General features: G+C 38.6%; 1 protein-coding gene across 1 annotated transcript; it reads left to right on the top strand.

Annotated features, from left to right (window-relative positions):
- Window positions 1–1,760: 1,760 nt before the first annotated feature.
- LOC133646046 (axonemal dynein light intermediate polypeptide 1-like) lies at window positions 1,761–16,230 on the top strand. The gene is made up of 6 exons (XM_062041018.1): window positions 1,761–2,162; window positions 7,025–7,161; window positions 7,233–7,402; window positions 12,271–12,449; window positions 12,630–12,794; window positions 16,091–16,230. Exons 1-6 carry the CDS (start codon window positions 2,082–2,084, stop codon window positions 16,121–16,123), a joined length of 765 nt encoding a protein of 254 aa, XP_061897002.1. The 5' UTR covers window positions 1,761–2,081; the 3' UTR covers window positions 16,124–16,230.
- Window positions 16,231–18,922: the final 2,692 nt, after the last annotated feature.

The following is an 18,922-nucleotide window of genomic DNA, read 5'->3' as shown; positions in this document are numbered from 1 at the left end:
CCTTTTCAACCCATATTCAATTGAATGCACTACAAAGACAAGATATTTGATGTTCAAACTCATAAACTTTTTTTTTTTTGTGCAAATAATAATTAACTTAGAATTTCATGGCTGCAACACATGCCAAAGTAGTTGGGAAAGGGCATGTTCACCACTGTGTTACATGGCCTTTCCTTTTAACAACACTCAGTTAAAGTTTGGGAACTGAGGAGACACATTTTTTAAGCTTCTCAGGTGGAATTATTTCCCATTCTTGCTTGATGTGCAGCTTAAGTTGTTCAACAGTCCGGGGGTCTCCGTTGTGCTATTTTAGGCTTCATAATGCGCCACACATTTTCAATGGGAGACAGGTCTGGACTACAGGCAGGCCAGTCTAGTACCCGCACTCTTTTACTATGAAGCCACGTTGATGTAACACGTGGCTTGGCATTGTCTTGCTGAAATAAGCAGGGGCGTCCATGGTAACGTCGCTTGGATGGCAACATATGTTGCTCCAAAACCTGTATGTACCTTTCAGCATTAATGGCGCCTTCACAGATGTGTAAGTTACCCATGTCTTGGGCACTAATACACCCCCATACGATCACAGATGCTTGCTTTTACACTTTGCGCCTATAACAATCCGGATGGTTCTTTTCCTCTTTGGTCCGGAGGACACGACGTCCACAGTTTCCAAAAACAATTTGAAATGTGGACTCGTCAGACCACAGAACACTTTTTCACTTTGTATGAGTCCATCTTAGATGAGGTCAGGCCCAGCGAAGCCGAAGGCGCTTCTGGGTGTTGTTGATAAAACGGTTTTCGCCTTGCATAGGAGAGTTTTAACTTGCACTTACAGATGTAGCGACCAACTGTAGTTACTGACAGTGGGTTTCTGAAGTGTTCCTGAGCCCATGTGATGATATCCTTTACACACTGATGTCGCTTGTTGATGCAGTACAGCCTGAGGGATGGAAGGTCACGGGCTTAGCTGCTTACGTGCAGTGATTTCTCCAGATTCTCTGAACCCTTTGATGACATTACGGAGCGTAGATGGTGAAATCCCTAAATTCCTTGCAATAGCTGGTTGAGAAAGGTTTTTCTTAAACCGTTCAACAATTTGCTCACGCATTTGTTGACAAAGTGGTGACCCTCGCCCCATCCTTGTTTGTGAATGACTGAGCATTTCATGGAATCTACTTTTATACCCAATCATGGCACCCACCTGTTCCCAATTAGCCTGCACACCTGTGGGATTTTCCAAATAAGTGTTTGATGAGCATTCCTCAACTTTATCAGTATTTATTGCCACCTTTCCCAACTTCTTTGTCACGTGTTGCTGGCATCAAATTCTAAAGTTAATGATTATTTGCACAAAAAAAAAATGTTTATCAGTTTGAACATCAAATATGTTGTCTTTGTAGCATATTCAACTGAATATGGGTTGAAAATGATTCGCAAATCATTGTATTCCGTTTATATTTACATCTAACACAATTTCCCAACTCATATGGAAACGGGGTTTGTAGTTAATGTTCATTTAGTTAGTTAAGGTAAAAGCTGGCTTGCAATGCGCGCTACGACCACACGGGGCGCTGCCTCAGCTCAGCTAGCATGACGTGTGCTAGCGTGGCTAACTACGACAAAACGTGTTGGCGGTAAATACCACAAAGTGTTCCGTTACCGTCACCAGATGGCGTCTTTATCATCTTTATTTTCAGACTTGTGTTCGGCTTGCGGGAGAAAGCCCGCCATAAGGTTATAAACATTGCTAACAGCTGGAAGAAGCTAGGTTGGGGGGAAACGCTTCGTCGCGTCGAATGACGCCGTCGATTAGTAATGACGTCGTCAAATAGTAATGACGTCAGAGTCACCGCCGCTTTGTATGATCTCATATTTCAAACACTTCACTCTCGAGCTGCCGACAAGGCTGACTGACGCCTTTAAAACGAGTGGAAGCTGTCAAAAATGAGACATTTTAATGGACATTTTGTCTTTATGAGTTGCGAAGTCGGAACCAACCTGCTGGACCTTCCGCTGTAGATGTTTTTTAGATGTATTATTGATGTTTTTAGATGTGTTATTGATGTTTTTAGGGCACCATGTTCGAACCCCCCGAGACGCTCCTCAAATATGAGAACCCAGTTTTAATCAGCAAAACCACAGACAAGAAATCTTCAAAGGTGAGTTGACTATGCCGACACTTGTTATTTAAAAGGGCTCCATGCGCCAATGAGGATGTTGTTATTGGAAACTATTTGTATGGACTTGCCTCTTTGTGATGTTAAGTTCCTGTTATAAGCTGTTATACGGTATATGCCTTGAGCTCTTATTTTGAAGGCGCTAGGAGCGGAAGTGGCGACACGTTGCGGTGGAGCGGCGTTTTGAAAACAAACGAAATAAAGTGGTCCTGGTGTGAAACTGGAGCCTTCGTGTTTGTTATTTTCTAGTTGTATACAGTATAGGCGACATATATAAACCCTTGGTTACAAAAGAAAGACGTGTAATTACCGTAAAGTTCAGAGAGTCAGCTAGCTTCAACTCAGCTAGTCGCAGCTAGCAACGGCGGAGCTTCCGTCTTGTCAGAAAACGCGAAGACTTCTTTCATCTTGCTGCTGTCTTCTGATTTATGTGGAATAAAGACGGGAACAACTTTATTTCGTTTGTTTTCAAAACGCCGCTCCGCCACAACGTGTCACCACTTCCGCTCTTAGCGCCTTCAAAATAAGAGCTCAAGGCATATACTGTATAGCAGTGGTTCTCAACCTTTTTTCAGTGATGTACCCCCTGTGAACATTTTTTTGTAATTCAAGTACCCCCTAATCATAGCAAAGCATTTTTGGTTGAAAAAAAAAGATAAAGAAGTAAAATACAGCACTATGTCATCAGTTTCTGATTTATTAAATTGTATAACAGTGCAAAATATTGTTCATTTGTTGTGGTCTTTCTTGAACTATTTGGAAAAAAAGATATAAAAATAACTAAAAACTTGTTGAAAAATAAACAAGTGATTCAATTATAAATAAAGATTTCTACACATAGGAGTAATCATCAACCTAAAGTGCCCTCTTTGGGGATTGTAATAGAGATTCATCTGGATTCATGAACTTAATTCTAAACATTTCTTCACAAAAAAAGAAATCTTTAACATCAATATTTATGGAACATGTCCACAAAAAATCTAGCTGTCAACACTGAATATTGCATTGTTGCATTTCTTTTCACAGTTTTTTGACAGACATTTAAAAAAAATCTCACGTACCCCTTGGCATACCTTCAAGTACCCCCAGGGGTACGCGTACCCCCATTTGAGAACCACTGCTGTATAACACAGGGGTGGGCAATTAATTTTTACCGGTGGCCGCATGAGCAACCTGAGCCCTGCTGGAGGGTCTCACCGACAATATTTCAATTAAATTATGCTCAAATTATTTTTGATATACCGTAAGATAAATAATAATAATAATAATAATTTCATTTAACCTAACTTAACTTTATACAAAAGCAGATTGCTTTTGATGGTTTTATTTTTAACACTGTCTTACACAACACTTCCTGATGTATAATACAATGCAAAAATGTCCATTTCTGTCACTTTATCCTGCATCATCTTTAAAACTCCAACATTTTTCCCCGTCAGATTTGGACAACCATCTGTTGTCACACCTGCCAGCTTGTCCCATTTCAGTCCTAACATGTCCAAACACGCATTTACCTATGTGAACAAGTCATTACCTGTGGTTGTCTCTTTAATTGACTGCATGGCTGCCAGCTCCTCCCTGATTTGAAAGTCTGCAGTTATCCCATGTAAGAAGATGAGCAGCTGGGCGGTGTTACGTACATCGCAGCTCTCGTCCAAAGCCAGCGAAAAACAGTCAAAGTCGGCCGTTCTGTTCTTCAGCTGAAGCTCCAAGTTTCCAGCGATGGTCTCAACCCGCCTCGTTACAGTGCGTCGGGAGAGTGACACGTTCTCAAATGCGCCCCTCTTCTCCGGGCATATCAGCGCAACAGAGTCCAATAAGAACTCCTTAATAAACTCTCCGTCAGAAAACGCCTAACTTTTTCTGGCGATTTTGTGAGAAATGACGAAACTTGTCCTAACAGCTGCATATCTGGGGGTGTGAAATTTGGCAAAAAGTCCTTGTTGGGTTTGCAGTTTTACCATCAACGCATCAGCCTCCCTTGCGCGCGCTTCATCAGACAGATTCCGGTATTTTTCCTCGTGCTTCGTCGTGTAGTGTCGATTCAAATTATATTCTTTAAACACAGCAACCTGTGTACCACAAATTAAGCACACGGCTTTACCTTTAATTTCTGTAAAGAAATACTTGGCAGTCCATGTCTTGTTGAAAACACGCCATTCCTCATCAACTTTTCTCTTTTTAGCGTCTCGGGGGTAACTAGGCATCACTTGTCGCTGTGCACCTTCACTCACAGCTTACACACGGACATACGCCCATAAATAACACTTTTCAAAATAAAAGCAGCACAGTTGTATTGCACGCACGACATATATGTTTTTTTTAAATTTATTTTGTAATTTGTGATTGCCGCTGTTCACATTCACTCACAATCGCGCGCGAGCATAGTCCACACGGAAGTACCGTAATACAAATAACGCTTTTCAAAACAAAAGCAGCACCGTTGTATTGCACACTCGACATAGATACTTTTTTCAATTTATTTTGTAATTTATGATTGGCCTCACGCGGGCCGGACAGGGACGCACAAAGGGCCGGATGTGGCCCGCGGGCCGCCGAATGTCCAGGTCTGGTATAACAGCTTACAACAGGAACTTAACATCACAAAGAGGCAAGTCCATAAAAATAGGTAGCATAATTTACTTAATGCTTGTGTGGTGTTCGGGTCTGTGGGACCCGTTTTCATTTTTTATTAAAAGCAAAATGATACAATTAATAATTTTTTCAAACTGAGACTCACTGACTTTGGCTCATTTTCTGTGAAGAACATATATCAGAATACATATTTAATGACCACACACCATACACCCCCCCTACACATTTCTATTACATATAAGATGTCCAGGTCCACTGGCTAATAGAAGTGTGGAAATTGATGTTCTGTGTACCACACACACACACACACAGCAGGCCTAGACAGGAGGAGGACAGGGTGTAGGTACACAGAACATCAGAGAGTAAAATGTGCGAGAAAATGAGAGCAGACAGTGTTGACGAACAATGTTGCAACCTTTTGTGGGAACCGCAGATGCAGATACACAAAAGAAGAATCCCTGTGGGATGCAGAAACTGGCAGAGAAATTTTCCGTGCAACGTTCATATTGTTGCTACTCAGCCAGCGTTTGTGGGTCTGATGGACCCGTTGCATTTTGTGGCTTTTAATGCCTCACAATCAAACACTTTTATGTTAAAATACTGAACAGATGTTTATTGGGATAAGGTAAACATCTGGGGCCGTACTTATCAAGCTTCTTAGAATTACTCCTAAGAAGTCTGCTAAGAGTTGACTTAAGAGTAAAGAAATTATTCGCTGAAAGCTGCACTTAAAAGTTAGTTATCAAGCGTCTTACTCACACTTTCAGCGAAGTGTAGGACTGAATCTTAAGTGTCACACTCAGAGCTGAATTACGACATTACTATGTGCCGTAAACTGAATTTTAGGTGACGTCATTTCTGTGTCCATAGAAATGACCAATCACGGAAGGGAATCCCTTGTCTAAGAATAAATAAATATCTTAGAAATATTTAAGTGGACAATGGGAGTGTATATTTTGACAATAAACTACAAAATAATACAAAACAAACAAACAATATTGGCAATGAATCAAAAATAAATGTTTCCCCAGACCGTAGTCGAAGAGCGCAGGGGAGACACTTCTCCAGGGCCGATGTATGCTCGGGGCAACACCCTTCACTTTACCCGACAGTGGGTCTCCACAGCGGACGACTTTAGGGTGAATGATGAGTCCAGCGATTAGTTGCAAATCTTGCTTTATTGATTGCTTGCACACAGCCAATCCAACACAAAACAAACTAGTCCCCGCCCGCACTCACGCTACCGCTCCCTCTCTTCTCTCGCCCACACACTCACTGACGTCACTCACCTCACATGCTGTCACCTATTAAAGGGCCACACACACACATACGCTACTCTCATAACATTTTCTTTCCAATTAAATAATTAGGCAACTAATTTGAAACTGGTGTGGGTGGCTCTATATATACTAGCCCACTGCAGCCACATGCAGAAATCAACATGGAATCGAAAATTATTAAATCTGTGACAAAAATAATACCCGCTCTGTCTAAACGATACCGTCTGATCAGCTGCTCGTCATCAAACAAAGCCAGGACATCCTTCCGCTCCCTGAACGTTCGCGCACGTCTCTCTCGCCTCAGTGCCATCCCCTGCTGGCAACTCCTAACCACTTAGGACACCTCTGAAGGTCTCTTAAATATCGTGGAGAGTAAGAGTGATTCTTAGACTTAAGAAAGTTGATAAATAGCTTTTATTCTTAAGTTTGAGAGTAGGACTACATTTCGCAAATGCTCAGGACTTAAGTGTAAAATGGCACTCTAAGACGCTTGATAAATACGGCCCCTGTTCAGTATTTTAACATAAAAGTGTTTGATTGTGAGGCATTAAAAGCCACAAAATGCAACGGGTCCATCAGACCCACAAACGCTGGCTGAGTAACAACAATATGAACATTACACAAGGGTTAACAAGCACAATTTGTGCCAACATACCTGAAAAGTACACAAAAAAACTAGTCCTACCCACCTAACCTACTTACAATACAGCAACACGTAGAAATCAAGTTCAATAAAACTACAAAAACAATGCAATCTGACTCTTTAGGTTACAAAACAGCATGCTTTTTAAAGTGTACAGCAGATGACAGAAATAAAATAAAAACCTCTTCAGTTAAGTTTGAAGGTAAAACTGATTTTTATTTCCTACAGCGAGTCTGGAGTGAGCAGAAAACACCACAAAATATGCAGTAGTTTTCCCCAACTGGTTTAAAAAAGCCTGTTTAACTATAAAAAAAATATTCACATAGGGGGGCCGACCTTTTAAAGTGAGCTCTCAGCCGCACGCTGACTCCCCCGTGCCGCCCCCTCCTAAAGCCAAGTCATCTGCAGCGGAAGCCACCCGGCAACAAAATGAGGACATACTCAACCTCATCTTCCCACCCAGGTACCGTGTACACACTTTCCAAAGCATATGCAGCCATTCCACACGCAATATCTCACTCTTGTGCGCTGCAGGGAATGGATGGAGGGAAACCAACTGTGGGTGCAGCAGGTGTCCAGTGCGCCGTGCACCCGAGCGGACGTGGTCAACCTTGAGGAACTGTTGGACAGGAAGCTGCAGCAACGGCGTGCCATAGAGACCGGAATCTGCCCTGTGCGAAGAGAGCTTTATACACAGTGCTTTGGTAAGGATCGAGCTGTGTCCTACTGCAAAATATGTCCGTGAAAATGTATAAGAATTGATGCAGTGCACTTTGGCAATTGACTGACATGGAATAGGGGGACAATGTCATCATGACAACCATTTAAAAATAAACCCTGTCATTTTTAAAAAGTCCAAAAATAATGTGCCTCGATTCAATAGAGTAAAGTCCAACACTCGTGCCAGGCGGACAACCTTCGCTCGAGCGGAAGCTTGTCCCTTCTTTAGACCGCCAACAAGCTCAATAATTGGCTTTTGGGCGCCGCTTTCTTGCCGACGAAGAGAGAGTCGGAGAAGAGAAGAGGGAATATTCAAGATTTATATCTTTAAAAAAACTAGTGGAAGATGGCAGAGGGATTCTCTTCCTTAGATGTTTCTGTTAGCCGTTTAGACCACGTCCAGGAAACCCACAATGTTGGCCACATTTGGACAAATGTATGATAAAACATTAATTTGACTTGTTTACCATGTAAGCCCAAATCAAAAGTGGAATTGATTGATTGAGACTTTTATTAGTAGGTTGCACAGTGAAGTACATATTCCGTACAATTGACCACTAAATGGTAGCACCCAAATAAGTTTTTCAACTTGTTTAATTTGTTAAGGAAGAGGTGGAATACACATTTAAGAACACACACGATTGTGGCAGACATGTTTGCTACAGTATAGTCTGTCTAAATGCTAACTTTCATTTTCATTGCTGTTTTACAACAAGACAGTAGCTGACATTTTTGTTCATTATTTCTACTATTTTGACATTTAATAGTTGAATCATTTTGAAACATAAACAACAAGATATTTGTTATTTCATGCTATAAATCACAAATGGCTATTAGACGTGGAGAGGGAGTCAAAGAGACAGAAATTGGCTATAAAATCCAAGGCAGAATCCACTAAAGCAAAAACAAAAAGGAAAATGTAAGCTGCACAAAAGTTTGCCAGGTAGGCTCATGTCAGAGCCATCAAAGCAAAAATGCCAAAGTAATGTGTAAATAATGTCAATAAGTAGATGAACCATCTGTGGCTGTGAAGTGAATACTAGTAAGGTTGTAAATACTGTATATAGTAGGCTAACCCATGTGGTTCCTGTGGATGTGAACACAAGTTGTAGTGACTAAATAACATAGTGACTGAAACAGACAAAAGTAATGTGTATATAATGTCAATAAGTAGATGAACCATCTGTGGCTGTGAAGTGAACACTAGTAAGGTTGTAAATACTGTATAGAGTAGGCTAACCCATGTGGTTCCTGTGGATGTGAACACAAGTTGTAGTGACTAAATAACATAGTGACTGAAACAGACAAAAGTCATGTGTAAATAATGTCAATAAGTAGATGAACCATCTGTGACTGTGAAGTGAACACTACTAGTAAAGTTGTAAATACTGTATAGAGTAGGCTAACCCATGTGGTTCCTGTGGATGTGAACATAACTACTGTAGTGACTAAATAACATGGTGACTGAAACAGACAAAAGTAATGTGTATATAATGTCAATAAGTAGATGAACCATCTGTGGCTGTGAAGTGAACACTAATAAGGTTGTAAATACTGTATAGAGTAGGCTAACCCATGTGGTTCCTGTGGATGTGAACACAAGTTGTAGTGACTAAATAACATAGTGACTGAAACAGACAAAAGTAATGTGTAAATAATGTCAATAAGTAGATGAACCATATGTGGCTGTAAAGTGAACACTAGTAAGGTTGTAAATACTGTATAGAGTAGGCTAACCCATGTGGTTCCTGTGGATGTGAACATAACTACTGTAGTGACTAAATAACATAGAAACAGACATAGTGATTCATTTGGAAGAATGGGATATGTATTTATGTCAACTCTGTCCATCATTTTTCAATTCTTTGAACACTAAAACAGCCCCCGCCCCCCTTGTCACCCCACCAGGACACCGCCCGAGACCCCCGGCTTATTTTCAGTCTTTTTCCATTCAGTTCAAATCACATGCCCGTAATATGCAGGCACGGTTTTTTGATGTTTAGTAGAAGTTTAGCTGTCTCGTACTGGCAGTTTTTCCAAATGTAGAATTGACAGAATCGAGAAAGTCTTGCCTCACAAAAGGGTTGTGAGTGATGGGGAAACATCCTCAAAATGTGCAGTTTCCCTTTTTATGAAACTCTATTCGTGTGACACCGTTGAGAAGCAAAACTAGCTTGCAAAATGTCAATGACTAAACTAAAGGGTGCTTAACCGAACAGACATATGAAGGATATATTTATGATGGCAGCAGTCATGTCAGACATTATAGTGCGGGGTCTTTATGTGGAGAGTGGGGAAAAGGGAGTGTGATTCTTGTCCAAGTTAGGCAAATATTTAAGTAGGGGATAGCCCACTATTGTTTTGTTTATTTTGTTATTTTGCACTAAAAAATAAATAATTTATCCTGTAGTCTTAATAATCCAATACAAACCACGCCCCTTTCTTGACCCTGTTTTTATGGGGAACTTGGAGTACTATTTTGTGATTGATTGATTGATTGATTGAAACTTGTATTAGTAGATTGCACAGTACAGTACATATTCCGTACAATTGACCACTAAATGGTAACACCCGAATACGTTTTTCAACTTGTTTAAGTCGGGGTCCACGTTAATCAATTCATGGTACAAATTATATACTATCAGCATAATACAGTCATCACACAAGTTCATCATCAGAGTATATAGATTGAATTATTTACAATGTGGGGGTTAGGTTAGGTTGCTGTCAGCATACTTCAGTCATCATACAAGTTTATCATCTGAGAAATAGACGTTGTAACTGTCAGGTTCAAACACTGATGACATCTATTAATCAGACAAGAAGCAAGGAACCATGCAGAGACAGAGTTCAATTTAGCTCATGTGGAGAACGCATGGAGCTGCACACTTAGTCACAGTCTCGCCCTACACTCTAAGGTTCAGCTACCGCAGGGGTCACCAACGCGGTGCCCGCGGGCACCAGGTAGCCTGTAAGGACCAGATGAGTAGCCCGCTGGCCTGTTCTAAAAATAGCTCAAATAGCAGCACTTACCAGTGAGCAGCCTCTATTTTTTAAATTGCATTTATTTACTAGCAAGCTGGTCTCGCTTTGCCTGACATTTTTAATACTAAGAGAGACAAAACTCAAATAGAATTTGAAAATCCAAGAAAATATTTTAAAGACTTGGTCTTCACTTGTTTAAATAAATTCATTATTTTTTTTACTTTGCTTCTTGTAACTTTCAGAAAGACAATTTTAGAGAAAAAATACAACCTTAAAAATGATTTTAGGATTTTTAAACACATATACCTTTTTACCTTTTAAATTCCTTCCTCTTCTTTCCTGACAATTTAAATCAATGTTCAAGTAAATTTATTTGTTTTATTATAAAGAATAATAAATACATTTTAATTTAATTATTCATTTTAGCTTCTGTTTTTTCGACGAAGAATATTTGTGAAATATTTCTTCAAACTTATTATGATTAAATTTCAAAAAAAATTATTCTGGCAAATCTAGAAAATCTGTAGAATCAAATTTAAATCTTATTTCAAAGTCTTTTGAATTTCTTTTACATTTTTTGTTCTGGAAAATCTAGAAGAAATAATGATTTGTCTTTGTTAGAAATATAGCTTGGTCCAATTTGTTATATATTCTAACAAAGTGTAGATTGGATTTTAACCTATTTAAAATATGTCATCAAAATTCTAAAATTAATCGTAATCAGGAAAAATTACTAATGATGTTCCATAAATAATTGTTTAAATTTTTTCAAAAAGATTTGAATTAGCTAGTTTTTCTCTTCTTTTTTTTGGTTGAATTTTGAATTTTAAAGAGTCGAAATTGAAGATAACTATGTTTAAAAATTGAATTATAATTTTTTCGTGTTTTCTCCTCTTTTAAACCGTTCAATTAAGTGTAAATATCATTAATTATTAATAATAACATAGAGTTAAAGGTAAATTGAGCAAATTGGCTATTTCTGGCAATTTATTTAAGTGTGTATCAAACTGGTAGCCCTTCGCATTAATCAGTACCCAAGAAGTAGCTCTTGGTTTCAAAAAGGTTGGTGACCCCTGAGCTACCGCGTCCCTCTATTTATTCAGGAGTTCCCTAGTCAACATCACTGAGGCCGCCTCTAAAAGGAGTGGTCACATATATCATGCAAAGCAGGTCCAGGACGCACAATACGTGACGGAATGTGCTGGGGGAGGGGGCCTTGTGATTTCGCTTCGTCTGCGTGCTGTCGTCTTATCTGCGTTGAGGTCCTTGAAGTCCTTGGCTGTTAGCGGGCTAAAACACAAAGATAACATCGGCGGCTGAGGCCACCCCTCAGACAAGAATTTCGTCCTTGCGCAGATACAAAAGTCTAACTTGAGCACAATTGCTAATAACTATAGCAACAGACTTTAAGCATACTAAAGTTGTGTGATAATATATATACATGATTATTCTAACCGTAACAGTGTAGGTCTCACTTGGTAGGATATGTAGAGTGAGCAGTGAACATAGTGAGCTCAGAAAGCATAAGAACAAGTATATACATTTGATTATTTACAATCCGGGGAGGTGGGATATATTAGGCTAGGGTTGTAGCTGATCTTGGCAATGTTTGTTATCTGTTAGGTCTTTGTATTGCATATCTAAGATGTGACTTTCTCTATGTTTCAATGGATGTCCTGATCTTACTGGCTGCAAAACAAGTTTACCTTCGGGTACTAGTAAAGTAACTAACCTAACCTGGTCGCCGGCCTTTGCACAGATCAGCTGGCTTTCTTTCACGAGTGGTGTGAAAAGAGCTCAGGCTGGTCGTCATTATTAGGAGGAACTTAAAGTTGTGGGAACTAAGCCGCTCTTCTCTCTCTCCAAGATGAGCTGATCAGACAGGTGACCATCAATTGTGCGGAGAGGGGTCACTTGCTGTTGCGGGTCAGAGACGAGATCCAGATGACTATCGCCGCGTACCAGACCTTCTATGAGAGCAGTGTTGTTTTTGGCATGAGGAAAGCTTTGCAGGCTGAACAGGACAAAGTGGACATGGAGAAAAGGGTACATCATGGATTTATTATGCAAACACCCCTTAAACCTTGTACTTGCTGCAGTTGAGTAAGTCAATGACCACTAGATGAGGAACTGTTGTAATAATATCCTATCTTATTTAGTATTTTCCTGCTGTCTACTTGATACCTGATGTGAAGTCAGTCCGTTTCCTATCCCTTTCATTCCTAGATAGCGGAGTTGGAGAAGAATAAAACGGAGCTGGAGAAAGAATTGCGGGATGAAAAGGCCAAATGTGACGCCATTGAAAAGACAGAAGAAGAAAAACATGAAGTGCAAGAAAAGAAATATACGGAGCAGATTCAGTTCTTGAAGAGAACCAACCAGCAGCTGAAGGTGATGCATTATAGTCACATGACATGATGTTTACCTTTATCGTAGTCACATGACATGATGTTTACCTTCATTGTAGTCACATGACATGATGTTTACCTTCATTATTGTCACATGACATGATGTTTACCTTCATTATAGTCACATTACATGATGTTTACCTTCATTGTAGTCACATGACATGATGTTTACCTTCATTATAGTCACATGACATGATGTTTACCTTCATTGTAGTCACATGGCATGATGTTTACCTTCATTATAGTCACATGACATGATGTGTACCTTCATTGTAGTCACATGACATGATGTTTACCTTCATTGTAGTAACATGACATGATGTTTACCTTCATTGTAGTCACATGACATGATGTTTACCTTCATTGTACCGTAGTCGCATGACATGATGTTTACCTTCATTGTAGTCACATGACGTGATGTTTACTTTCATTGTAGTCACATGACATCACATTTACCTTCATTACAGTCACATGGCATGATGTTTACCTTCATTGTAGTCACATGACATGATGTTTACCTTCATTCTAGTCACATGACATGATGTTTACCTTCATTCTAGTCACATGACATGTTTACCTTCATTCTAGTCACATGACATGTTTACCTTCATTCTAGTCACATGACATGATGTTTACCTTCATTCTAGTCACATAACATGTTTACCTTCATTCTAGTCACATGACGTGATGTTTACCTTCATTGTAGTCACATGACATGATGTTTACCTTCGTTGTAGTCACATGACATGATGTTTACCTTCATTGTAGTCACATGACATGATGTTTACCTTCATTGTAGTCACATGACATGATGTTTACCTTCATTGTAGTCACATGACATAATGTTTACCTTCATTGTAGTCAAATGACATGATGTTTACCTTCATTGTAGTCACATGACATGATGTTTACCTTCATTGTAGTCACATGGCATGATGTTTACCTTCATTATAGTCACATGACATGATGTGTACCTTCATTGTAGTCACATGACATGATGTTTACCTTCATTGTAGTAACATGACATGATGTTTACCTTCATTGTAGTCACATGACATGATGTTTACCTTCATTGTACCGTAGTCACATGACATGATGTTTACCTTCATTGTAGTCACATGACGTGATGTTTACTTTCATTGTAGTCACATGACATCACATTTACCTTCATTACAGTCACATGGCATGATGTTTACCTTCATTGTAGTCACATGACATGATGTTTACCTTCATTCTAGTCACATGACATGATGTTTACCTTCATTCTAGTCACATGACATGTTTACCTTCATTCTAGTCACATGACATGTTTACCTTCATTCTAGTCACATGACATGATGTTTACCTTCATTCTAGTCACATAACATGTTTACCTTCATTCTAGTCACATGACGTGATGTTTACCTTCATTGTAGTCACATGACATGATGTTTACCTTCGTTGTAGTCACATGACATGATGTTTACCTTCATTGTAGTCACATGACATGATGTTTACCTTCATTGTAGTCACATGACATGATGTTTACCTTCATTGTAGTCACATGACATAATGTTTACCTTCATTGTAGTCACATGACATGATGTTTACCTTCATTGTAGTCACATGACATGATGTTTACCTTCATTGTAGTCACATGACATGATGTTTACCTTCATTGTAGTCACATGACATGATGTTTACCTTTATTATAGTCACATGACATGATGTTTACCTTCATTGTAGTCACATGACATGATGTTTACCTTCATTATAGTCACATGACATGATGTTTACCTTCACTATAGTCACATGACGTGATGTTTACCTTCATTGTAGTCACATGACATGATGTTTACCTACATTGTAGTCACATGACATGTTTACCTTCATTGTAGTCACATGACATGTTTACCTTCATTGTAGTCACATGACACGATGTTTACCTTCGTTGTAGTCACATGACATGATGTTTACCTTCATTGTAGTCACATGACATGATGTTTACCTTCATTGTAGTCACATGACATGATGTTTATCTTCATTGTAGTCACATGACATGATGTTTACCTTCATTGTAGTCACATGACATGATGTTTACCTTCATTGTAGTCACATGACATGATGTTTACCTTCATTGTAGTCACATGACATGATGTTTACCTTTATTATAGTCACATGACATGATGTTTACCTTCATTGTAGTCACATGACATGATGTTTACCTTCATTATAGTCACATGACATGATGTTTACCTTCACTATAGTCACATGACGTGATGTTTACCTTCATTGTAGTCACATGACATGATGTTTACCTTCATTGTAGTCACATGACATGTTTACCTTCATTGTAGTCACATGACATGTTTACCTTCATTGTAGTCACATGACATGATGTTTACCTTCATTGTAGTCACATGGCATGATGTTTACCTTCATTGTAGTCACATGACATGATGTTTACCTTCATTGTAGTCACATGACATGATGTTTATCTTCATTGTAGTCACATGACATGATGTTTACCTTCATTGTAGTAACATGACATGATGTTTACCTTCATTATAGTCACATGACATGATGTTTACCTTCATTATAGTCACATGACATGATGTTTACCTTCATTATAGTCACATTACATGATGTTTACCTTCACTATAGTCACATGACATGATGTTTACCTTCATTGTACTCACATGACATGATGTTTACCTTCATTGTACTCACATGACATGTTTACCTTCATTGTAGTCACATGACATGATGTTTACCTTCGCTGTAGTCACATGGCATGATGTTTACCTTCATTGTAGTCACATGACATGATGTTTACCTTCATTGTAGTCACATGACATGATGTTTACCTTCATTGTAGTCACATGGCATGATGTTTACCTTCATTGTAGTCACATGACATGATGTTTACCTTCGCTGTAGTCACATGGCATGATGTTTACCTTCATTGTAGTCACATGACATGATGTTTACCTTCATTGTAGTCACATGACATGATGTTTACCTTCATTGTAGTAACATGACATGATGTTTACCTTCATTGTAGTCACATGACATGTTTACCTTCATTCTAGTCACATGACATGATGTTTACCTTCATTCTAGTCACATGACATGTTTACCTTCATTGTAGTCACATGACATGATGTTTACCTTCATTGTAGTCACATGACATGTTTACCTTCATTGTAGTCACATGACATGATGTTTACCTTCATTGTAGTCACATGACATGATATTTACCTTCATGGCTCTCACTAACTCTCTGTATGTCCCGTTTAGGCCCAGTTGGAGGGGATCGTGACGCCTAAATAACTTCCCTCTTATGGAGTGTCAAATGTATTTTTTCATGAATGACTCTAGTTGAGTATTAACTTATTTGAAATTAAATGTTTTCATAAAAGACTTGTGTAAACTTTATTCAAGTCAAGAAATGTGGGATTAACTTGATGTTTTTCTGCTGTAAACATTTCTGCAGCAAGTGTGACTCAGTGAGCGTGTTTAACGTGTGTAGAATGTTGTGGACGCCAGCATTGTTGTGCTTTAGTGTTGCTAAGGAAGGTGAGGCACATTGGGGCGTGTGCATGTTGCATAGTGAAAATAAGTCCTATAATAATAATAACAATAATAGATTGTATTTGTAGAAGCACTTTACATTGAGCAAACAACCTCAAAGTGCCACAGTGCATTTAAAAAAAAAAAAAAAAAAAAAAAAAACGCTAGAACCACAAATAGCTGCCCCCAACAAGTAAAATAAATAGTAAATAAAATAAAAACTACAACAGCCTAATAGCTAGAACTAGCACACATATATCTAAAAAAAAAAAAAAAAGGCTTTTTTAAAAAGCATCCACAGTCTGTGGTGCCCTCAGGTGGTCAGGGTGAGCGATCCACAGACTGGGAGCGGCGCAGCGTCCTAAGTGACGTTAATGTAAGTGTCAGTGAACAGAGTGCAGGTGTGTCACATGACAGTGTAGGTGTGTCACATGACAGGGTAACACCTACACAACAAGCACACATATCTAAATAAAAAAGGCTTTTTTAAAACCATCCACAGTCTGTGGTGCCCTCAGGGGGTCAGGGAGAGCGTTCCACAGACTGGGAGCGGCGGAGCGTCCCAGGTGACGTTGAAGTGTTAGTGAACACAGTGTAGGTGTGTCACATGACAGTGTAGGTGTGTCACACATGACATGCATGAAATGTTTTGTCACTATTACCGGAGCCACTTGGCTTACAGGGAATTTAAAGTTGTACTTTCTCCCTGATAAAATCTTCTTCTGTCTCACATCATTGCAGTCGTCACAAAGGTTGCCTCAAAGTTTTCATTCCACCACTTGACCAACGCAGCCAAATCTACAATCCTGATTACAAAACAAGATCTTTTACATTTTCGTTCGACGGTGTGCACATTCTTTATCATGGAGATAAGAGACAATCCATAGTCCAACCATCAGTTCATAACAAAACTGTACATACGATAGCAGTTTCAAGTCTAAACAGGTTTAAAATATCATCTGATTGTTTATACATCATAGGGATGTCAAATTATATATATATTTTTTAATCAGGTTACCGGTACTCACATTTTGGAATTCAGATTAATCCTGATTAATTATTCGCTTGCATAATTAAATTATCTGTACTGTAAAGTTCAAATATGAATGACAATAAAAAGGAAGTCTAAGTCTAAGTCTAAAATTTGATTGAAAAAAAGACCACATTTGTACACAAATGCAATTTTGCTGTCAGAATGTCACCCAGGAACGTTTTTGCAACGTTTTACTTGAATGCATGTCATTTATTTCTGCAAAACTTGGCAGCAGTTTTTATCTAAAGTTCTTCCAGGATACATGCACAAATAAATTTCATGTGATTAATCACACGAGTTGACAGCCAATAGTTTATAAACAATACAACATTGATCAAGTGACTTCTTCGTAGTTTAGAGTCAAGAAAAGAAAATTCCAGATTCAAATAACAAATCATTGGACTATTGGGAAACTGACATATTTTTCTGCATGCTTTAAATGGGAAAAAGGAGCACCGGCAAATTAATACCTTAAGATAAAACAAATATTAGAGTTTGTTTGTGTTTTTATGGGACATTTTTATTTTGTAATTTAATAAGAAATCAAAACTAATTTAAAATATTGTATTCTGCGTGGTTCAGCGTGCAGGTCGGCCATCCAGAAACCTTTTCTGCCATCTTAGTCGCTGCCGTTGTGTCCTTGGGCAAGTCACATCATCACCCATCTTGCTCTCAGGCAAACCACCAAGCTTCAACACATGTGTTTCTTCTTGTGGCCAAAGAGCTCCATTTTTGTTTCATCTGACATCACATGGACAAAGATAAGACCTTCTGGAGGAAAGTTCTGTGGTCAGATGAAACAAAAATGTTGCTGTTTGGCCACAATATATATGAAAAAAAGAGTTTTAGAAATTATTGGACACCCTTTTGAAAAAAAATGTTTTAATAAAGAATGATAACCTTCATTAAACGGTAAAATGATATCTTAATACTTTATATACTCTTAATTATAAATGTACACATAAAAAAGTCAATTAGTCGAAACAACGGAGCTGACTCACAGGACGATTTTACGAGAAATGTCGTGACGGTTGTGACGTCAGAGTCCGCCACCAGGCCAGGACCAATCAGCTTCTCGCATGAAGCGGAAACTAAACTGTGATTGGCTGGTGACAGTTGAGTTCATCGACATCTTATAAGCAGATGCCGCATAAATATGATGATTTATCAAAATATAAAAGAAATATACCTGAACAGAACGCTCATGATGGTTACACCAAAAAGTAAAGCTATGAATCGCGTTTTTGGGGCATTTTTATGCTATTTCCAAGCATCTATTTATTATCGTTGATTTTAAATGGTCAAACTAATGCATATTATTATATATACATGCCCTAGTAAACACAAAAAAAGTCATATTTATTTTGATTGTTACATTTTGAAGTACATTTGTGCAGGCGGGTGCGAATATACCCATTACCAGAGCTTACACATATAAAAAATATTATATTACTGTTAAGCAAACTATGAATAATAAAACAGGCCAAAACATGTGTCCTTTATCATAGCTACACGTATTACAAAAA

Source organism: Entelurus aequoreus, linkage group LG03 (genome assembly GCF_033978785.1).
Source record: "Entelurus aequoreus isolate RoL-2023_Sb linkage group LG03, RoL_Eaeq_v1.1, whole genome shotgun sequence".
Taxonomy (NCBI): Eukaryota; Metazoa; Chordata; class Actinopteri; order Syngnathiformes; family Syngnathidae; genus Entelurus; species Entelurus aequoreus.
The sequence above is the reverse complement of the archived record's forward strand: the minus strand, read 5'-3'. Positions and strand labels throughout refer to the sequence as shown.